Raw genomic sequence first — 24,175 nt, 5'->3', positions numbered from 1 at the left:
CTCTGCAGTAGGACATGACATGCATCTGCTCAAGGAGCCATAGTAGAAAGCAGTTACATACCTTGCAATAAGTGAAGCTTTTCAGGTTGTGCATTCTGTGTGCACAGTCCTAATCCTGCACCTCTCTCCTCCCTTGAAGTCCTATGCCCCTGGATTCCACAGTGGAGACAAATAGAAGCAGTTAAATGCTGTCCTTTATGTCTGAGTGCAAAGCATGATGAAAAGTATGATGTATGAACTCTAGTAACCAAAAATCTCTAAATTTAAACATACAAAACACATGCATATCTGCAGTAAAGCACATACACGTAGCACATCTTGAAGAAATTCAGTTCTTGTAAGGTAAGTACTGTCTCTGTTTTGTGAACCACTTGTATTATGTCATAAACTTGCTACTTTTAAAATGTTGTGTAAAGTAATGTTTAATATCTAATTGGTATGTCTGGATTTTTTTTTACTCAAACTAGAAAAAAAGTCAGCCTTCATCACTATATACTCTTGCTTTTATGGGCTGCTGTTCAAGAAACCTGTTCACTTCTTCAGATCTCCTACATCGGTCATTTGTCTGCTACATCTTTTATTTCCCAGCATCTGCTGTTAGTATGTTTTGTAATGATAGGATAGTATCTTTTAAACTATGTCCAGTACTAACAGATAACTGTGTGTCAGATATTTCTCTATACTGTAGATAATCTAAAAAAGCTAAAACTGTAGGTATAGCTGTCAATTTTAGTACTATTACCTTTCTCATCCACTTAGTCTCCCATGTTTCTGTCTCCAACAGAAGACTAACAAGGCATTGGTTTTGTAAAGGTCCAACGTAATTATTAAGCAGATCTTTCTGAGACCCCAAATCTTCAGTGGCTCCCCATGCTTTACTTGCTTTTCTAATCTTTGCATTTATCTCCCTTCAGATCTCAACATCTCCTGCAGTTTGACTGCTCAGGTTAGTGAAATTTTCCCCCTTTATCGGCTTCTGTAATTATCCTGTGCACCTATTTCTTTCCTGGTATTCCTCAATGTTGATCTGGCAGTATTTATTCTTAGCTAGATTGTCCACTTTTGACATTGGGGGTGGTGGTGGGGAAAGAAAGAAATTATTTCCTACTTTATACTTGTAATTGTTATGAAAGCATATTTAAACTATGTTTTCCAAATAAGTACTGGAGAAGAATAAAAATCATAAGTACAAAAAGAATAGAAACTGAAAAGAATAAAACAAATGTTTTCTGGTTTTTTTAGAAGTAAAAGTAAATGGATGTTTATAAAAATTCTAGGTAGCAGGTATGCTTGGGTACAAGCAATAAGATGATGTTGAAGGGTAAGAGCAAGGCAGTCTTCCTCAGGTCTATGCAATACTAGCAGATTAAAAGGTCTGAGTTACACTATGATTTCCTTTCTGTCAGTCTCTAACAGCACAGTGTACTCTTGCATAAGACAAACTATTGTAAGAGCAAACAGATCATATAGTTCAAAGTCAGATTAAACTGTGAAGTGTATTTTTTCAGGGTTTGGTTTGTTTTTTGCTGTTTTTTTTTTTTTTGAAAACATTATTTTAATGGTAAACTCAGCATCCTGTCTTTGGATGCTTGAAGCATCTTGACCTGAACTAAACTCTTCAAGCTCCACAAGTGCCCAGAAGTCTGAGATCACAGTTGACATTTTTTCCTGCTATCCTCATACAGAGTAAAGAAAATTAATCACCAAAATTAAGCAAAGAACCTTTCTTCACTTATATACAGACCAGTTTTTGTGTCCAGTTTCTGCTTCAGGAAAAGCAGCATAGAAATCCTCTTTGCTTTTTAAATCCTGTTCAGACTTGTGAATTTCTTTCCATGTATTTTGAATTTTCCTTTGAGGAAATCCTCGAACCTAGCTCTTTCCATTTAATTGCCAGTAATTGTCAAGCTGTGAGCTATTTTTCAGGTTCTTTTCTGATGAGTGAGTTAAAATTTGTCATTACTACTGAGGAGAATATTTCCTAGGAAAAGGGAGAGGTGGTTTTTGATTGTTCCAGGCAGGAAAGAAAACTGAATGTAAATGTCTGTATCCTGAGTAAGGACTATATCTCTGTATGAGGAGGGGAGACTATCATTATCATCTCTTTGTTGTGTTTTGAATGAAAGTATGACTACTTGATTCAATTTCTTTGGACCCTGTTCTGGTAGATATTTGGCAGTGTATTTGGGACTTTGATCTAGAATTGAGACTACTGTGAGAGCTTTCTCCTGTGTTTCCCTGTAGAATGAGACAGGCCCTTCACCTGAAGTGAATAAAGGTTTAAGAATCTGTTTTGATTTCTCTCACTTAAGTCCTATGGTTAAGGAGCCTAGTCCTGAGAGACTTGATAAAAGTAGCACAAATTCAGTTGTGGAATAAGGAAGTCAACCTCTCTTAGAAGATGACAATAGTGTTGTAACATGTAGGTAGATGAATGAGTCCCGATTTTTACTAACCAGTTAACTCCAAGTTAATTGCTTATTGTGTTGTTCTTCAAGATAGGTAAGAAATACAATCTTTGTTTGTAAATTTTAGAAGGGGTTACTGTGATAACCTACTTTTTTTTTTCCACACAAATGAGTTGTACAATCTTGTCAAGTAATCTTATTGCTGATTCTACCAATGAGTTGAAAAATTTACTTGAGGTAATAGCATTATTTTGTAAAATGGAAACCCATCCTTTTGTAAAAGCTTTTTGTTCCTGGCTAACTACTTTCACTGATACAGATAAATATTTTCATTCTGATCTTAGTCCACCTTCCAGTGTTTCTCTTTGCCTTTTGTCATCTTCCTTTCTGAGTAGTTACAGAACATGAGCTCTCTCCTGATAAGTTTTTCCAGTATGGCAGATTCCAGAGACCTTGAATCAGTCTTGTATATGTTTTCCAAAATGTTTTTCAAGCTGGGGGGTACTCGCCTCACTTGAAGACCTTTAGTTTGACTGACTAGTCCTTATGGTTCAAAGAATAAGAAGCTTCTTCAGAGAGCAATTTGGAGCATCAGGGTCAGGCTTCTGAATTGCCTCTCAAAGAATCTTTTTTTTTTTTTTGTATCAGTTAGGAAGACTAGCTGGCTAAGGCAGACATCTTAAGTTCAGCAGGGAGAAGACGACATCCTTCTGTGACATGTAAATGTTGTAGCTAACACAATACTATAATAGAGGTCTTGCTTGTTGTATTATAATGGTGTTAGCACCCCCCTTTTTCCATTCACTATTTCATTTAATTGGTTAATACACAGTCCCACTTGTCCTCCCAGATAGTCAGCTGTAAGCTTATTTTGCACTTATTTCTGGGCAGATAGTATATGCTGTTATATTCCTCTTCTCAGTATTCTTTTATTATTTTTATTTTTAAGCTAGGCTAACGAAGTTTGACCTTATTTGTTTGGAAGTCAAGGCCAAGGCATTATCAACACTAGACAGAATAGTACAATAGATGTATTTTTCTTTTTTTAAAGTTGAGGAAGACTAAATTGGATGTGTAGCAGCAGACTTGTATTAAAATTTTACTTCAAGTATGCTAATAAAATTAATCCATACTATAAGCTTTTAATTTAACTTTATGAAGATGAATTTGCTATATTAGGTTTTAGTTGCTTCACTTCTGTTATCTGCTTTGAGAATCCATCTTAAATTGTGTTTACAATAATTAGCCAAAGTGTTTTTTTAAGTCCAGTGCATACAATGTTAATCATCAGTGGTTAGTGAGGTATTTTCTTGTTACTTTGGGTGTTTGTACAGGATATCTTAATCCATTGTTTTGATATTCCCTAATTTCTTAATCATAGCATATCATATAATATGCTTAGTCTTAATTACATAAGTTATAACCTGATAATACTTTATCACATTAGTAAATGCCACAATGATTTGAAAACAATTACTTACATTATGGTTCTAAAATTTAAGTGGTGATGCCAGAAAATTGCTTCCTTCAGTCATCAGGTTACTTTTAATCAAATGTGCAGCAGAGTTTTACCAAGCTAGAGCTAAAAAAAAAGTTCTCAAGTTATAACACTCAATAAGTATGTATTTGTGACTGTACTAAGGCATCCATCAAATCACTTCATGCATGATAGAAAATAAGACTGGAGGTGTCCCAGTACTTTATCCAATTTACCCTTTTTTTTTTTTTTTTTGAGTAAAAACTTGCTTTGGTAAAGGGCCTTTTTAAATATTTCTTTTTTTAATCTTTTTTCCTAAGTCATGCTTATCAAACTCCTACTTATTGCCAGATCTTTCTTTTGGATCCATGTCTTTAATAATGAGTAAGGACCAAAATAGGACATAATGATTCAGCTGAGGCCTTGCTGGTACTGAGCAATATGTGAAGGTCACGTTGTGCCACGAATTGATACATTCTGTTACATTATTAGAACATGCTGAAGTTTAATCTGCTAAACCTTCAATTCCCTTTCTAAAGAGCTGTTGCCAGATCATTCTTCCATTTTGTATTCATGCATCTGATTTCTATATCAGGTAGTGTTTTTTGAATATTATTTACCTCATGATGTTTTTATGGAAACTAATCATATTTATTTCATACTATTGAGTGAGACGGCAGGTTGCCAAGATCATTTTGAATTACAGTCTTTTTCTTTACAGTGCCTGCAATACTCATCATCTGATGTAATTTGTCAATTTAATAAGTATATTCTGTATTTCACTGTCCATATCATTAATGAAAATGTTAAGTAATGGTAGATTTGAGCAGGTTTTTACAGAGCCTTCTTTGGCATATTCAATTCTGCAATGACTCACTAATTAAAAATAGCTTTTCCAAACATTTGAACATCCATCTTTACAGTTGTTCTATTTAAGTCATATATTCCAAACTGGCTTATAAGAATTGTTATGTTTGAGAGAATTTCAAAATGTTGGCCAAGGTCAGAATGTGTTACATCTGCCCTTCCCTCTGTCAAGCCTTGCTACCTACTATGTAATAGAGAGAAATTGGCGTTGTTTTTCTCACAAAATCTGTGTTGATCCTTAGCTTATGTTACCTGTTAGATGTTTATGAATAGTTCTGGTTTTGTTTCCTTTTCTGATGTTGTTCTGGAAATTCAAGTTAATGTGATTGACCAGTAACTCTCCAGGACTTGCTGATGGTAGCTAATCTTGGACATAGTGTCTAGCTGAGTTTTCAGAGTAAGACAGGCCCAGGAAACACTGCTTTAGGGCCACAAGGGACAGTGAGAACTAAGACTAAGTTGTGGATTGTAGTCACAAATGAGAATCAATTTTAAAAAAATGCTTAAAAAGGGTAAGTTATTTGACAATTTAACTCTCAGTCCTCATGTGTACCTAATGCTTCAGTTCTTACATATCCCTGGCTTTATTCCTCATCCTTGTTCTCAGTCACCGTGAGCTTCCCCAGATAACACGTGTGCCTTACCTGTCTTGCTGCTGCTGCTGCCCAAGCCACACTAATCCACCAGTATCCTTGTGCCCATTTCTTTATGCTGTCTCTTGTGCCTCCAATGGGATCCAGTCTCTGGTGGCACCTCCAGGAGCTACTAGTGGAGGATAGCACCTGAAAATACCCTGAGATGAAGCGGAGTAGAAGAGGGAAAGAGCAGAAGTCACAGACTGTTTTGTGCTGCAGTGTAGGGGTTGTCCCCCATGCTTTGGGCTTTTCACAGTCCCCAGCATGCTTTCTTGCACTATTCCCCAGATATCTTTCAGGCCTACCAATTGGCATTCACTCTCTGAAGACCTGAGAACTGGTTTAATTGCTGTAAAAATTATTAGTATTTGTGACTTTATGTAGGAAGACTGTTGCTTGGTTAACAACTATTGTCTTGGTTTCTTCAATTTAAGTTTTCTGCTGTCAGTTGTCTATTTTGACCTCTAGGATCATACTCATCCTCCACATGCTCTTAAAGATAACACTAACAGCTCTGGGTTTTTTTTTTTTTTATTATTTAGGGCAAAATTCTTCAGGACTAGATATTTTGGGGGGGAAAACCAAAGAAACAATTTTAACTATGTAATTGTCAATCTGAGTTCTTCATCTAATCTGAATTCTTAACCTTTCTAATATTAAATATGCTTAACAGTTAACAGATTAACTGTTATGTTCAGTTTTACTTAAGAAATTCAGATTATACTTGTTCTGAATCTTCATGATGTATGGATCATTCTGTTTAATCTGCTTTACTTAATGAGATAATAGAAAACTTCCCTATCACCATGTAATAATCACCTTGATTCTTTAATTCTCTCCTTGTTCATTATGTAGTTTAAATTGACCAGAGATAGAAAGAGGAAATATCACTGTTGTGGCAGGTATGTAAACAGGAATTACCTTGAAGATGTATACATGCATATTTTTGTCATGTGAAGACACTTAATTTCTAAAAAAATGCTACTGCATCTGTCCCAGGATGATGGCACTCCCTTAAAAATGGATCTGTATTAGGTATTAGTAATGTTATTTCATGTGTCTCAACATGAAGATCATTGTTTCAGTAGGTGTTCAGGAGTCAGGAGTTGCTGGTTTGTTTGCTAGTTTTTGGCTCGTCAGTAAAAGTTTCTTTGGAGTCTGGACCAAAAATGTATTTGCATTAAATGATCTTCCCTGTGCCTAGTTTCATACAGTTCTCTGGCAACCAAGCTTCTTTCTCTGATCCCGCCTGCCCCCGATTTGTGGTGAGTCCTTATGTTAGAGAATAGAGTGGTTTGTCCAGAGTTACTTTATGCTCTGTTCTTCAGCACATCCTGAAACTTTCAATCTTCCAGGACAGTTCACTGCAAAGTTCTTGATATATCTTTATCAAGGCAACAGGTAATATTTTTCTCTAGGCCTTTGAAGGAGTCGGCTTGTTCAGGCATGTGGTTGATTTGTTCATTGAAGGAAGGCTGCTGTGTGATGGCACTAACAGTACAGAAGGATCTGTACATCATCAGTAAGGCTGTTCTTTTCTCAGGACATGTGTGTGAAATAAACCTAACCTCTTAGTTTTCTGAAATTTTGAAGATCTAATTGTAGTCTTGAAGATGAGCACCAGCAGAATTTGTCTACATATACCCACTCCATTTGTGTTCTGTCTGTTGCTAATACCCTTACTTGGACATGCACTTAGTTTATTTTTGTCTTTTCCCTTTCTTGCACTTACAGCTTTGTGGTTTAACCCAGCAGGCAGCTAAACACCACCCAGCTGTTTGCTCACTCCCTGCCTCTCCCCAGTGGGACAGGGGAGAGAATCGGGTGGGGGGAAAAGAAAGTAAAATTTGTGGGTTATGATAAAGACAGCTTAATAGGACAGAAAAAGAAGGGAAAATAATAATAAAAAAACCCAAGTGATGCACAGTGAAATTGCTCGCCACCTGCTGACCAATACCCAGCCAGTTCCCAAGCAGTGGTTCTGTCCCCTGGCCCCCCAGTTCATAAACTGAGCATGCCATCATATGGTATGGAATAGCCCTTTGTCCAGTTTGGGTACGCTGTCCTGGCTGTGCCCCCTCCCAGCTTCTTGTGCACCTGGCAGAGCATGGGAAGCTGAAATGTTCTTGACTAGCATAAACACTACTTAGCAACAACTAAAACATCAGTGTGTTGTCAACATTATTCTCATGCTAAATCCAAAACACAGCACTATGTCAGCTACTAGGAAGAAAATTAACTCTATCCCAGCCAAAACCAGGACAAGCTTGGAAAAAAAAAATTGAGTGATGGAATGACAAGGCCATCATGTCTTCTAGTAATACTGAATGGGTTTTTGAAGGCCATGGTAGTTACAATCAAATCAGTAGATTATGGAGGTATTGCCACACCTAGATTGATGGCTAAGTCTCATACATTATACAAGTCTAGAATTATTTTGGGTGTCTGGATTTAAAGTTGTTGCATGGCTAAGAGGGCCAGTTAATACTGAAAAAAACATGTTAATTAAAGCAGTTCTGTATATTACAAGTGCTTATACCTCAGGGCAGATTCCATACCATAAGTCCTATGATCGATTCAGTCTCTAATCATAGTTTTTGCCTGTAAGGTTATGTTTTAGACTCATCTGACACTGTGTGCAAAGTTTCATCTTCATTACTTACAGGCATGGCTCACGACTTTGCATTCCAAGGAAGCACAGTTTTCCCTGGATTTCTATCGAAACTCATGCATTTCTGGAAAGCATGAAGAGTGAAAAGTTTGTGCAGGCTATCCTTTTTCTTTTCCTGTCTGGGAAAGAAAAATCAAAACCAGAAGAACCCCCCTCAGCTCTTTCAGAAAACTGTTAATTTGGAGCAGTTAGGAATAGTATCTCCAATTTACAAATGGTACCAGCAGTACTCTGCAAACGTTTCCTTTTTTTCATTCAGAACCAGTGTAAGGATAGTGTCGGACATCAGGACTTGAAGAAAATGCTGGTTTTTATGCGCTCAAACTTTTCTAGGTTATATATTGCTGTTGGCCATCTCTTGGTGAGAAAGATTGCATTGCATTTAGCCTACTAAAGCTTTACTTGATTGGGAATTCTCAAAATGGATTATACGCAGGAGGAAAGCAGTTGACAGAATTATTTCTTGCTAGTTCATTACCACTTCTTTCAGATTTGGGTCCTTTGTTTGGAAAAAGGAACTGGAGCTATACTCAGATTGCTCTATTTTTGATTCAGTGCATGAATATAGCTAAGATGTGTGTGCATTGAATGGAAGATCTTGACAAAATCTGGGTCTTGGTTGGATGGAAAGAGGTTAGCCAAGACAGTATATCTGAAAGCATTCCAGCCACTACCGCCCGGCTAATCTTTTTTCCTAGTCTCATCCTGACAGTAACAAGAATGTGGACAATAAGATCTGTTTGTATGCATTACCTTGATAATAGAGAGCGAGGGTATAAGGTAAAATGCTGGTTTTGGGGATGCATTCAGTTATATTGTCCACTGTCTATGTCTTAATTTGGAAAATTGCGTTGTACAAAGATAACTTATTTTAAAATAGTAAAGCAGCCATGCTAGCCTGGAAAATCTTGTACTGGTTGGCTCAGGCAAAATTACAGGCCTTTTCTACATTGGAAAAATCAGACCTGCAATTCAGCTTGCACACAGCTCTAATGAGTGAAGAGCAAGCTACATTACTGAGAAGAGGCAAAACCCACAGGGAAATACTTTGGCCTTCGATGTGTCTGCTGTGTGCCTGGGTCCCCATTTGACTGCTGTAGATAATGCCTAAAGAGTCATGTAATTACAACCTGTGTAGCTCTGCAATGACAGGAACGTTAATGCATGAGATGCTGCCTGAGAAGGTTCGCAAGTAATTGCCCATCATGGGATTTTTGAGTAGTTCTATCAGTTAAAAATCTGTGGAAATCTGAATTTTGTTTAAGTTACTTCATAAATAAATGTATTTAACCTATAGTTACAAGAAATATCTCTAAGTCCATAATGAGTTAACACAGTACTGAATTAATCCTGATTTGCTGTATTTTCAGATATCCAGTTAATACTGCTGTTACTTACAGCTTGCTTAGTGACTGTATCACTGAAGATTGAATATGCTGCTAAGGGTCAGAGGGTCAGCTCTGAGATCAGACTGGGTTGCTCAGGGCTTTCTGCACCCTCCAAGGAAGGAGACTGAACAAGCTCTCTGGGCAGCCTGTGCCACTGCCTACTGCCCTCCTGGGGAAAAAGTTTCTCCTGACATCTAGTTGGAAGCTCCCTTTAAGGTTATGGTATGCTTAAGAAGAGTGAAAGCTAAAAAAATAAACACTAATTTAGATATTTGAAGATAAGAGATGAGTAGTGGTTGTTTTCCTACTTAAGGAGTTGATTGAATCCAGTATTTTCCTCTGCTGATCTAAGAGAGGACAGCATTTTACCCTTGAGAGTGCTGCTTTGAGAAATCCAGTTACTCAGTTGTAGATGCAGGGTTAATAGTTTTCTAGATGTAGAGCTTTATCTTACCTCTTGAAAAGGCTCTGGGGAGTGGATGAAATCAGGTCTGCTAATTAAACAAGCTAGAGGCTGCAGAAACATGGAAGTGAAACAGGTGACAAGAATGGCAGAAAATACCTTGGTTTCTCTCACTTGCTGGACATATAAAGGTAGGCGTGGGAAAACTGTCAGCTTTTCCTCTTCTCACCTTTGACAGAAAGGGAATAAATAGAACAACTGATCTTTTATGTTTAAATACCATTCCAGAAGAAAAATTTCATCAGATTCTGTTCCCAAATGTGTCTTAAAGCAGAGAAAAAAAAAATCTCCTCAGAAAGAGAAAGAGCAAGCATCTGTCTTCAATTGAAGCTAGAAGTTATTCTTTAAAACCAAAACAAAACCACTAGCCCTTATTTTTTATTTCCTTTCTGACAAAATCAATTATATTGGACAAATTAATACTAGATTTCATAGACTTCGTGACATGCAAACAAAACCCAACTGATTTTATACTCAGTCACCATCACTCAGCAAATCCTGTTTATGTTGGGGGGGAAAAAAAAAGGCTCTGCTTGTGTATTAACACTCCAGCCAGGAAAATCTTGACTATTTTGCTCTAGATGTATTTACTGAAACTGAACTTTTCCTTTTTGTAGATAGGAGAATAAGGGTTCTCTAGTTTGAAGTGAAATCACATAATCAGAATTAATAACAAAAATTGGTGTGCAGCTTTTGCTATCCAGGTCTGTCAGCCTGTGGTCACCTTGTCTTTCAAACGTTTTTACTACATCTTTCCTTAAAATCAGTCTCTTACATTTGCCTCTTCACACCTCTGAGTCTTCACAGTTTCTTGTTTGGAACTAGTTATGAGCACAGAGATTGCAGGACTATGCAAATGATTTCTACATCTTCTACATCGTGTTTCAAAGTGATTGTGCAAAAATTCTTTCTTATGGGTAATTTCTGATCTTCATGGTTGTTTTTAAAAAAAACCCATGAAGAAACAAATACTGTGGAACCAGACAGAATATTAAAAAATCCGAATCTATCAAGCCAGTCTTAGCATTTTTTTTTAACATGGCTTGAAAGGTTAGAATTACTGACACCAGTAGTTCATCACATTGTAGTTGATGGTCTTGTCAGGACTGTTGGTCAGTTGCCTTAGTGCTTTAGGTTGAAGTGGCTGATAAATCATTCTTCCAGTTTGCCCTATTCATTGCTGCTGTAGCTGCACCCTCTCCTGGAAGTGCTTGCTGTTGTGTTTGGTACTGCAGGTGGTTCCTGCTCCTCTTCCTCCTTGCCCCTGGATGTCATGGTGATCATGGATGTCTGGATGAGGCAGTCTAGAGGGCCCCTCCTACTTGTACTCTCTGGCCTTCAACTCTGCCTCTCTGCTTCTTGCTCCTGCCCTGAGCTATAAGTTTGGTAGCATGTATCTTTGTCTTAATGCACAGTACTGCGGTGATATTCATTAATCATTCAGTACCTTCAGACCTGAGAGCATGCCCCAGCCAGTGAAACAACCTGTTCTAGGCAACCCTTGTTGATTCTGTGTTATGTTAAATCTATGACTAGTAAATGAAATATGGTTGGGGAGAGCACTTCTAGGTTCTCTTCAATTGTCTTGGTATTAGATGTAGCCTTGTTGTTTTCTTAAATTAAGTTCCTTATTTGTGAATAAAGCAACGACATGTTTCAGATTGTTTTTCATTGTATTGCACTTAGTAAGCCAGTGCAAAACTTACTCTAAAATCTGTAAAAGCAAAGTTAGTTGACCATTTGTAGCCATGCTTGTAAGTCTGAGATTCACAGATTATGTCTATTTAACTCAAGTTTTCTAAGGTTTATCTTCCTTATAATTCTAAAGCCAGTTCATTTTCTCAACCCTCTTTTTAAACAGATGAAGCATGTAAAAGACAGATTTGGTGACAGCATGCCAGAAGAAGTGCTTCTGCTGTGTCTGGGCATTACTTCAGGAGTTGGCAGACTGATCTTTGGCAGAGTTGCAGATTATATTCCTGGTGCAAAAAAAGTATATTTACAGGTATGTCTTCACACCGTTCTGAAGGAATATACAAACAGTATTCTGAAGGCTTTGGTTGCAGGTACTATTAAGTAAGCAGAATTAACTTATTGGAGATTCAAATTTGAGAAATTTCAAAACTCAGTGTATGGTTTTTCATACTAGGAGACTTTGGTGCAATGTTCATGAATCTCTGATTTTTATTCTCTTTTTAATGCTAAGGAAATGTGTCTACTACCTGCTGGCTGTTTTCAGCTGGGAATGAAAGAAGTTACTAATCGCTAGCATGTGAGTGAGAAAACCTTTGGGGATTCTCTAGATTCTGCTTTCCCTGTTTTATCCCACGATTTCATAATGGTTGCAGAAAGATTAATTTTTTCTGATGTTCCTGCATTAAGGATTTTGGATCTCTTTTCATGATCTTTAGGTGATAATTTGGTGTCAAGCATGTTCTGTGCATAGTGCATGCTGGTAAAACCATGGGAGTATAAGAGGTGCTTAGTTGAAGAGATTTTGCTGAATCAAGGGGGTACCTGCACAAAGTGTCACAGCTTCGGAAATGCTGAAGCTTGGGGATGAAGGAGGATATACACTTTTTCCCTCCACTCTTATATAAGATTTTTTTTTTTTGAGAAAGTAGCAGTGTTAGTGTAGATTTTTGGAAAAGCTTTAGTTAATAACTCGCACGTATGTTATCAACCACTGGGTGTTTTTGTTTTGTTGTTTTAAAATGAATAACAAGGGAGACATCTAATGGCTATTATCTGTACTACATTATTGAAAACAAAAATTCTTAGAAAAGAACCATCTTTCTGAAGATGGAGTATTTGTTGCCATAGTTACATAAATTTAGATTCCGTGGTGATAGAGACTGGGACTGTATCTCATTCATTTGCATTGATTTAATACCTATTGTTACACTTTCAGGAAATGTCAATATTAAGATAAAAAGTAGAAGGGCAGCACCGAGATGTTGCACATAACTTACAAAGCACAAATACCAAACTTGCAGTAAAACTACAAGCTTTTTTGTTCTTTTCCTTGAACAGCTAGAAATGAAAAACATGGATGTTTGTTTAGGGCATAAACTAGGATGATTCTGAGTACTGTTGGTTTTGCATAGTTTTAAGCAGGAAAACCATGTTCACTTTTACTAAGCCATGCCCCAGCATCTTCAGCTCTCCTGTTTCAAATCGGCATTTTTAGGGGAAGTGAATAGACACCTCAAGTATTATTCTGGATTGTCCAACAGTTCATACTATCATCTTATCTCATGCAAAAATTGTTTAAGAATTAATTTTGACTAATGCAAATAAAACCTCTTTCCTCTTAGAACTTTACTGTCTTATAGTTGAACAACTTAAAAGAGCTCTACCAGCAAGTTCAAACTTAATCTTTCTGTTTCTGCATTCTTTTCTATGGACCTGTTTTGCTGGATTTTTGCTTTATAAATCCTATCTTTTAGTAACAGAATGATGCATTCTCTCTCTTCTGGATACAAAAGTTAAGTGATTCTGGTTTTAGTGCTGCTTTTACCATAATATGATAATACAAAGAATCTGGTCAACAATATCTTGTTTAGAGTTTGTCTACAGATAACCACATTACTACTTAAATACAAACTGATCTCAAATAATGTTTGTATTTTCTGTATTAGAATACACAGAACTGAGAATTTCTTCACCTCTATCCTGAAGTTCCTATAAGCAGCCCAGTTTTTCGGTGTTTCTATTTCTATACCAGCCTTCAGATGCTTCACAGCAGTTTTTCTTTACTATGCTTAAATAAAGTACATTACCTAAAAGAATTGTTATACTGTCCTGAAAATTGTTTCATTTAGCTGTCTCCTTAAAGACTTTTCCTAATGAATTAATTTACTTGATGTCACTTATCCATCAAAAAATTGTGACTTTAAGTGACCTTGTTTTTCTTTAATGGTCTACAAGTGACCAATGCATAATGCATGTGTCTTGTTTGGAAAAAGTGTTTGTGCAGTCAGGTGGGACATTGGTTTCCTATGCTGACATATGGATGGTACACAAGCAAAACTCTTAGCTTTTTTATTTTCTTTCCTTCCTGCTTCATTTTTCTGAAAGACAGAGTTTTATTCCTTTAATTTACAACAAATAATAATCTTTAGATTAAGATTATAATATAAAATCTTTGTAAGTATGCATGGCTACAGGAATACAGCAAGATACCTTCATGTGGAAAAAATGAAATGAGACTTTCAAATACCACCTCTGAATATAAGCATCCTGAAGTAATCACTCATGATACTGATATTTTTAAATTACAACAGTGAAGAGTCTAATTATAGTGTTTTAGCTATATTAAACTTCCGATATTTTTGTGGCTTTCACTTGTGAAAAGAGCAGAGAGTAACTCTTCAAAAAATGGTGCACCTGAAATGACCTTACATAATCACTGCAGGATAGTTGATTCTAAATGCATTTTGAAAACTTGTAAAATGGGTAGTAGAATTTCTTTGATTGCATGTCATGACAGTTATATGTGTTTGTCTTATCTTGGTATGTAACTTCTGATGGTGGTGGTAATCCATGGAGACTGCTTATATTTTTAAAATAAATACAGGCAGACAATTTAATTCACTACAAATGCAAGAAAGCTCATCTGTTCCCTTTATCCTTGCTGATTTGATGCAACATGGTTTTTATTTCTCCCCCCCCCCCACCCCCACCCTGGTCATGTTTAGGTGGCCTCATTCTTCTTTATTGGCCTGATGTCTATGATGATTCCACTGTGCCACGTCTTTGGAGGTCTCATTGCTGTCTGTCTCTTCATGGGCCTGTTTGATGGGTGCTTCATTTGCATTATGGCTCCTATTGCCTTTGAGCTTGTTGGGGCTCAGGACATCTCCCAGGCCATAGGATTTCTACTAGGACTCATGTCAATACCTATGACAGTTGGTCCACCCATTGCAGGTAAGTATAGATATGGTCTGTAGCTGTAAATGTGTTTCTATGGTTGCATGACTCTTTGGCTATATTTTCCATTCCTGCATTATATGCAGTGCACTTACATTGGAAGTTTTCTTGGTACATGCTCCAGAATATATGGTGAATTTACCTGCTGCTCATACGTTATTAATTTACTGTACTGCTTAAAATTTGCTTTGGTCGTCTTTTTTTTTTTTTAATTAAGGTATGCAGATATAAACATTCCTCAAAAGAAAGATAGGTTTCCAGTTGGATTGAGGACATGATGTTTTCCATGCTGTTGAGGTGACAGCCTATATGTTGATTGTGTTACAGAAGGACCCCAAATCAGAATCTGAAAATTAACTGGACTCCAAAATTTGCTCATGCAAAAACAATTGCAAGGATGAAAGCTCCAGTCACTTTAATTACTTCTTATAAGTAGGAACACTGGCTTTTTTCATTCTCTGATGTTAGACTTTTTGACAAAGTACAGGTTTTGAACATGAAAACTGGAAGTTCTTTGGGAGGTGGTAAAAGATTAAGCTATAATCCTTACCACTGATGATTTTCAATCATAATTTTCCCTAAGGTCTTGTGAGGGCTACTGAAAGATGCTTAGTAAGACATAACTGAACTATGCAGCATTATAAAGTACAAAATTTTAAAGCTAGAACAGCATAGACTAGGTGTTTCCTGATCTGGATACACTATCACAGCTATTAATACTTAAATAGAATTTGATTAATGTGAGGAGTTTTTAGACAGCAATTACAGTGAATTGTTGGAAAATAATACACTTTATTAAAAAGAAGCTACCAGGAATGCAGTATATGCAATATATCTAGAATAAGATTAGGAGGCATCTTGATCAAAGGCAACTGTCACCAAAAGAGGGAGAATTTCTCCCAGTCATTACAAGATTCAAGTGCTGGAAAAGCTGAAATGAGCAACTTTCAAATAAGAAATATGGTATGTGTTTTTAATGATGGGCGGTAATTAAGCAGTCAAGTGGTGACATACTGAGGTCTTTGTTACTTGGAGTCTTTAAATCAACTCTGGAATACCTTTCTACCTAGATATGCCTATATTTGGCCAACAGGTAGTCAGATTAGTGGTTAAAATAATCTGTGCCAGTGTCCTGGTTTCGGCTGGGGTAGAATTACTCTTCTTCCCAGTAGCGGGCATAGTGCTGTGTTTTGGATTTAGTATGAAAATAATGCTAACAGACTGATGTTTTAGTTGTTGCTAAGCGGTTTTTATATTAAGTCAAGGATGTTTTCAGCTTCCCATGCTCTGTCAGGTGCACAGCAAGGACAGCTGACCCAAACTGGCCAAAGGGCTATTCCATACCTACCATATGATGTCATGCACAGTATATAAACAGGGGGGAGTTGGCTGGGGGCAGTGATTGCTGCTTGGGAACTGGCTGGGTGTTGCTCGGTGGGTGGTGAGTGATTAAACCATGACAGCAGCTCTCAAGTTTCTGAATCCAATGAAAAGACATGTTTTTTGTAGATTCCCGAGGCCCCATTATTCATCAGCGGCAACCTTCTGTCTTTACAGGTTTGCTGCATGATTACCTTGGCACCTATGATGTGGCATTCTACCTGGCTGGAGTCCCTCCCCTTGTTGGTGGAGCTGTATTATGTTTCATCCCCTGGGTCCATGAACGGCAGAAGTTAAAAGAAAGAGCAAAACCTGTTGATGGAGAAACTACTGAGAAAATGCTGGAAAACGAAAACACTTTGTCAGACACTACAGAAAAGCCAATCAAAGAAATGGAATCTGGTTTTTGATGCTTTCTTTTCCTGTACCAGCCCAACCTTCTTCTACTGAAGCTAGATTTGTACTTTTTGGCTGAAGATACTATATGATTCTGAAGAAGTTTTGAACTATTGCTCGAACTGCAAAACTGCTATAAGAATCTTTTATACCATTGAACTTTTTTTGATGCGTCATTGAGTTTGATTTCAAGTCACATTTTCAAGGTGTTTGAAATTTTGTAGCATTAGTGTGTATGTGCATAGTGATTCTGTGTGTGAAGAGAATATTTTTCTAATTCATCAGAACCTATTTCTGGAAGTGTGAAATCTGTTTTTGTATCATTGACCCAGGATTCTTCAATAACTCTTATGGTCCATCCAATGCAGGCACACCCATGGATGTTTATACTGGAAAATGTAGTAGCCCTTATGACTGATTTGGGTTTGAAGTTTTTCATGCTGTTTTACAGTCTCTTACAATTCTGTATCATGAATATGCATCTTTTGTTTTTATTACCTTAACTCTTGCTGAAATGATTTTTTGTTAGAAAGCTAAATTATTAAACATCTGTTTTATTTTCTCTAAATACCCCAGCCTGCTCAGTTTGCTTAAGCACTCACCTGTTTTTGCATTCACCTTTTCACAGTAGCCCAAACAAAGAACAGTAAGGATGAAATTTTTGATGGGCACAGGTTTTGAATATGCTCTAAGTTACTACAGTAACTAAGCTCTGAGTGCAAACACGTTCAGAAGTAAAGCTGCTGAATGATAGATTTTTTTATTTGGTGAGGCAATACTATTAATGTATATGTGTATTTTTTTCCAGCTAAACCTCAGAATAGCTGATAGATTTGAAATTGTACTGACAGTAATACTTTGGAGCAGTACTGTGAATCAGACTAAAGTTCAAATTATTCTGTTGTACTTGTTAGGTCCTTTCTCTTTTTAAAAACAAGACAGCTTTAAAGGATACATTCTAAGTGCAATAATAAGTTGTTTTTAATGTGGAAATATACATGAGCTATTAAAATGACATTCAACAATTAAAGATTTTTGCACTAAGTGAAAATGCAGGTTTATTATAGGTCTTTATAGCTGTGTTCAATTGTGTGTAGGATATAGCTCCATATTTTATTCAAATATAAAGAAATGTCTTTGCACGTTGTATTTCTTGCTTAACATACTAAACATATGTGGCCCTATTACTTTATGTATTCTTAGGTATTATGCACTGTTTGTCAAGAAGGTATTTCTGAAAACCTCTTTGAAAAATATTTGAAAGCATAATACTTTGAAAAAACTGCTTTTCAGTTTATCATAAAACACATCCAAGTATTTGTGGATATGGATCAGCAATGCAGTGGAATACCTAATCACTTTTTATTTCAGGTCCATTCAATACCAGTAACTTTTGTTTTCTTGTTTAGAAGTGTCATAGCAAAGAGTAAACTAAATGCAATCTGATGACAAAACACACATTTAAAGTGCATTTTCTTAGTAACAATACCTGTTCTTTACATAAACCACAAAGGCGTACCATTCTAAAATTATAACCTTTATTGTCTTTTCTATTTTTATTATTTTTCTTTCTCCAGAGTTGTACTAAATTGCTCAGAAAGCCCATGTACATTTGTGATACAAAACATCATATCAGCAATACTATTGCATAGAATGTTTACATCTATCAACTTACAAAAGTCCTTTAAATGTAATCATGCAAAGCATCCTAATTATTGGAGACCAAAGCTCATACCTCTTTTTTATATTGCAGAATTTCAATCCCTGCTTTACATGACTGAGGTTTAAAAGAATTGAATCTTAAAATGTTAGAGGTGTATGGGAGTGACTTGGAGGTGGATTAAAAAAAAAAAACCCCGAACCAGTCTGTAAAAGAGGTCCCTTTAGGTTCACTGGGACTTCTGCTTCTGCACCTCATCAGTACTTCTAAAAATGTCATTAAAATATTCATAGTATTGTTAATTAAAATGAGTACAAACTGCTGCCTTCATTACAAAAATGATGTTAACAGCCTATGCTGTTCTTGTCTGGAGTATTTCTGTAGAACATGTTATTCAGTATTACTTTCTATTTGGGCAATGCAAAAGGTGTTAAGTAAGTGTGGTAAAAGCCTCTTGTTTCCTGTTGCTTTGTTATGAAACACTAGTATTCATCAAGATCTTACACTTCAGGTGGTTTAGCTTTGAGTTTTTAACTAAAAACAAGGCTGCTTTTTAGCACTGATGCAATTTGAAATCATTGTGACCAGACATCTTGATGTAATTGTGGCATCTTCCTGACTTGCTGCTCTCTATCTATATAGATTACCTGGGAGAGAATATAAAATAATTGTTGTTAAGTTTTAGAAATGATACAGAAATAGTATAACAATAATATGGATTAATTATTGATACAATAGTATGGATTAATTATTGATATACCCTTTAAAAATGTATCTGTACATAAAAATCCACTCTCATATTTGAGTAACTGCAAATGTAATTTATGCTCACAAATATGAAGGATGGCGTTTAAAAAAACCAACCAAACAACTCCAGAGACTCCAGGAAGCGGGTGTGATGAGTGAATAATTGTTTAGGAGTGATTACTATGTTAAAAACACCTAGTGAATGGGATGTCAGACGAGGGAAGCAGAGTTAGGGGTAAGGAAGCTATGCTGGTGTGATGATGTTGGAATAATGAACCTATTTCTGATACCAGTGCTTGTTTTACAACAATGCTAAAATTGGAAAGGCTTCAGGAAAAAAAAAAAAAAAGACTTTTCAGAAACGGGAAAAAAAGAGTAAATTAATGCATGAGAATTCTGTTAGCATCTTTACTGTTAGCTTGTATCTTGTAGCTATAGAATATGCTTTTTATTGGACATAAGCATAAGAAGATGGTGTCCTAAAGCTAGATAAGACACAGTTAAAATGGAAGTAAAGCTCAGGTGGTTAGCAGTGAGGCAGGCTAACTGTTGAGAAACTTATTTAGAGATATACTGGATTCTGTATGCCCTGAGGTTTTAAAAATGAGGTTAGCGGTCTCCCTTTAAAAAAAGAAAAAACAACAACAAAAAAACCCAAACCAAAACAAAAAACCCAACACAAATAGCAACTATTTAGTACATCTATGAAAAAATGATTGAATAATGTAGAAATGGTTGCTATTCTGAAAACTGGGAGAGAAAAGCACTGAATATTCATTTTATTTTGACTGACTAAATGTAAATAAATTTTTGTAACAAAGTTTAATTTTAGGTCTGAAAACCTGCTCATGGGAAACATGCTGAACTCATATTTTGATGACCTAATTCATGCCAGATTTAATCTTGTTGGGAGTACATTCTAAAATTAAAATACTAGCTTAGTTCAAGAAAACTCTTAAATCATTCAGATGCATCCCTCTCTTGAGAACAGTTCCCAGAGTCCTTCTCATAGACATTGCTCTCCCATCCTATAAACAGAATACTCATCTCTTCCATTAAATGTTCTCAGGGTAAACTTCAGAAGAAATTGGGTAGAAAGAGGTTCACTTAAAATGGCAGGGTGAAATTTCCAGTCCTACTTGATGCTGTGATTTAATACACCAGATCTTGAAACCAAGACTAGTTTTGAACAAGGGGTTGGTTTTATGTGCTGCTGACACTGAATGTCTTTTCAGTAGGTATGAGATCCTTGTAAATCTTGCCTGTTCAGCAAAGAGTCCGAAATAATGAAAATGCTTCAGGTTCTTATTTACACCTAAGCTATGCAACAACATACAATGTATAATTAATGAAAAAAGTTTTGTTGGATTTATTCTGGCTACATGTTAAAGGACCTGTACAAGTCTCAAACCAAGACTTCAAATTAACATAATAATTCTTAGTTAGAATCTCTTTCATCCAGATATTTGTTCAGCATTAACATTTAAATTTTTTTTCTAAGTTTACTTTCAGCAACCATTTATGGACATTCCTAAATTGCTTACTCGAGTCAAAGACGACGCAGCCGTTCTGTGGCCGTCCTTCAGGGTTTATTCAGTATCAGGTGATGTAGACAACTGACATTTTTCTCCTTTGGCTCCTTATGTACGATGCCTGGGCATATACATTCCCCCCTTCCCTTTGGAGACACTGGATTGTCAAAGCTGATGCACACCATGTTGGATACGGATGGTACTTTGCAGCCTTCCTTTCTCAAACTTCCTCCCTGCATTAAACCTTTGAATTGCCATAGCCTCATAGACCGGGCGACTTTTTGTGAAGTGGGAGATGTGAGGTTGAATCGACTCACAAGAGTGCTGAAGGCAGTTCTCACACATACGAGATGAATGCTTTGATCACACACTTATGATGTAAAAATTGGACACTACCATTTTAAAGCAAAAATGCCCTGCTCATGGTTTGGGATTTTTTTTTTTTGCATCAGATCGTACATGCCAAAGGGACAGGAGATGCTTCCTTGCAGCCCCAAAGGAAGTCTCTGAGGATGGGAGCTGTGGCTGCTAGCCTTAGCATCATCCTTAGGGGTTAGCTTAAGCAGCCGGGTTCTCACTGCGGTGGCCCGGGGCAGCTCCCTGCTTCGCTGCGCGGGCGCCCGGGCTCGGCAGCCTCTGGGCAGGGGGCAGAGGCGCTGCCTTGTTCGGGGCCCGACTCCCCGCCGGGGAGCTGGAAGCGTTATGGAAGCTGGCCTTTAGGCACCTTAACTCTTCCGTCAGAACTGGCCCTCTGATATTAAGAGTGTGTGTGTACGTGCGTATAATGTATTTTACCCAGGGCATACACAAATATTCTGCATTTAACTACAGGAGCTGTAGCACTGGAATGTGGGGGAGAGCTGAGGAAGAATAACTGTTTTCGTTTGTGTGTTTCACTGTTGACAAGCACAGCACCATGACAGTTCCAGCCAGTGAGTTTCTAGTCATGTAAACTGGCATATTTTCAGTATGCCTTTTAGTCTTTATATATATATATATTGTGTCAACATTTTTAATGTTTCAGAACTGCGTATGCTAAGATTACAGTGATTTTATACTAAAATGTGTGCTCATATTGGTAATGCTGAGTTTAAGTATCTTTATAGCCATCATCTTTTGTATGTTGTTTTTGATATTAAAGGATATATGTTTTGGTAGCCTTAACTCCACTCTTTAAAGTTCTGCTTTGTTAGAAGGGTAAGAAATGAATGTCTAATGTTTTTCATGGTGCTAAAGTAACTGTGATCAGTCTCAAGTTATTCAGAATAAAGATGGTAGTTCTCAAGTGCCCCACTTGTTACTGCATGCATCATTTTTAGTCTTGTTCTCCTGTAAAGCTTGTAATTTTTTAAAAGTAATTTTGTGTTATATTCTGATAATTATTGAACCTCATGTGCAGACTTTTATACAAAAGCCTTTACAGCTTTTATTACCACTGCGTTCTGATTGGAATGTCCCCATTACATTTGCTCCTAAACTAATACATGGTGCAACCCATTTCATTCTGATGGCACTGACGATCCGTTTTAAGACCAGTCGTTTATAAAACTCAACTACTGACTTCCAGAGTTACACACATCTGAAAATTGTATCTACTCTATTTTCCATTCTGGGGTTTAATATCAGACTTACAGAACAGTTGCATTCACGAAAGGCAAAAGTCAAATTGAGGAAGGGAGGTAAACTGCATTGGAATGAACTTCAGTGGCATTTTAAAAGACTTTTGTATGTTTTGCTTCATGAACTGCCAGTGTAATTCAGTTGACCTTTGATCATTTACTGGCCTATTACCAATTTCACCTTGACTTACCCTGGCAGCATGAGGTATGAAGTGTTTCCTCATTGACAGCTTCAGTGAATCACAGGAGTTCATTCACCTTTCCTTTGTTGTAGGGCCAAGTATTTCCTTTTCTTTAATAAATGTATCTGATGATAAGGGGGAAACATTCCCATTCCACCTGGGGTTATTCTGCTTGTTTTTCAAATTCAAATTTGAAAAAGATGCCCAAAACTTTTATAAAAACCTGAGTGCCATTGCCATTTGTATGCTCTCAAGGTACAAAACCTCTTTGTAAGTATGTAAAACAAAAATGAGGAGAAGCCTACAGAATACATTTCAAATACTTCCGTAACTTTTTCAGGAAGCTATTTTTATACCAGTATTTATCATGAAAGCTAATTAGCAAGGCAAAATACTAACAAAAATGTGGTTTGACTCGTATATGATTTTTCAGAAAAGAAATACTGTTATCTTATACTTGAACTTACTTCATTTGAAATACTCTCTACCTGTGGACTAACGGACAGAAGCTCAGCAGTGTGCTGCAAGTATCTGATAGTAACACTTTGCACTTGTTGCAAAGATATTAACATGGCTATGAACAATCAGATTTAAATGTTATCTTGCATGGTTGTTTATTGTAGCTAGATTTTTTTTTTTAATGCATACATTTATTCCCTCAGGTTATCCTGAACTGGAGCTGTACCTGCAACATGCTAACCAAGGCCAGGAGAAACAGGATTAGGTTGCTGCAGTCTACATACGGTGGCTGTTATATTCTAGCATGTAATTTCTGTTCCGAACAACTCGAAGAACAAAACAAGTAAAAACAAAACAACAAAAAATCCAACTTGGAATTGTCTTTGAGTTGCTTGTCAGGCTTAAAAATAATGAGTAGTCTGAAAGGTAAACCTTTCTTACAGAGTAGCATCTCCATGCTGAACAGCAATAATGAAGTGAAACGCTTTGAAAACCCGGTGACCTACTCATGGCAAGTAGTAGGAATTTATGTGAGTGTTTTAATATAAGCTAAGACCCAACAACTATGTGTGTCTTGGCAAGCTTTGTAAGCGTGACATGACACATTCCACGTAGAAGACAAAGACCTTGGATGCCAAGTTGTCTGAAAGGTCTGGTACAGTTTTAAGTTATGTGATAACACAGATTTGGAGAGGAGGAAGGGGGGAAATGAAAAGCGTGCTTGCTTTGTGTCTGACCCAGTGGATACAAGGAATGCAGTGAGAGCAAGCTGCCTTAATGTTAGGGATGTTCTGCTGAAAAAAATATATATAAAAAATGACTTTGAAAAAAATTTATCTGCAGTGTTCGCCAAGCGCTCATAACACCATCTGTGTAAAGAGAGAGAAACTAAGCCCGGCTTTCTCTAACGCCGTGATGTTGCGGAGAAGCGGGCAAACCGACGGTAGGGTAAGCACAAGCGTTGGGGTGTCCCCCGGCTTCGCTCCCCGTGGATCGGGCTTCTGTCAGGCAGGCCCGGTACTTAAAAAAAAAAAATCACTTGTGAAAGGGGATCCTAACTAATTAGAATTTTTTTTTGTTATCGTTTTGTTCAGCGAGGCCTGCATTTTTCCAGTGTTTGCTGAATTTTTAAATCCCGTGTGTATTCCACTTCTGCCTGTATCCACGAACCCAGACTCACTTTCAGTTGCTGGTTTCCTAAGGGCGCTGTTAATTACCCGGCTCCTCGATCTAATGAAACCGGTACGGCGTACGACTGCACCTGCTGGCAGCGCGCAAGCCCAGGCTGCTCATTGCCCCGGCGATACCGGCCTTAATAACCCGGCCAGAGCCGGCAGACGGTGGAAGAAAACGGTTGAA

General features: G+C 37.1%; 1 protein-coding gene across 1 annotated transcript in view; it reads left to right on the top strand.

Moving 5' to 3' along the window:
- Positions 1 to 16,631, top strand: part of SLC16A10 (solute carrier family 16 member 10) — a 72,713-nt gene extending 56,082 nt beyond the window's left edge. Inside the window, exons 4-6 of the mRNA XM_075708107.1 lie at positions 11,771 to 11,914; positions 14,610 to 14,838; positions 16,399 to 16,631. Coding sequence (XP_075564222.1) covers positions 11,771 to 11,914; positions 14,610 to 14,838; positions 16,399 to 16,631 — 606 coding nt within the window. The remainder of the gene's footprint in view (positions 1 to 11,770; positions 11,915 to 14,609; positions 14,839 to 16,398) is intronic.
- The last annotated feature ends 7,544 nt before the right edge of the window (positions 16,632 to 24,175 follow it).

The sequence above is a fragment of the Pelecanus crispus genome, chromosome 3, assembly GCF_030463565.1.
Source record: "Pelecanus crispus isolate bPelCri1 chromosome 3, bPelCri1.pri, whole genome shotgun sequence".
In the NCBI taxonomy this organism is placed as follows: Eukaryota; Metazoa; Chordata; class Aves; order Pelecaniformes; family Pelecanidae; genus Pelecanus; species Pelecanus crispus.
The sequence above is the reverse complement of the archived record's forward strand: the minus strand, read 5'-3'. Positions and strand labels throughout refer to the sequence as shown.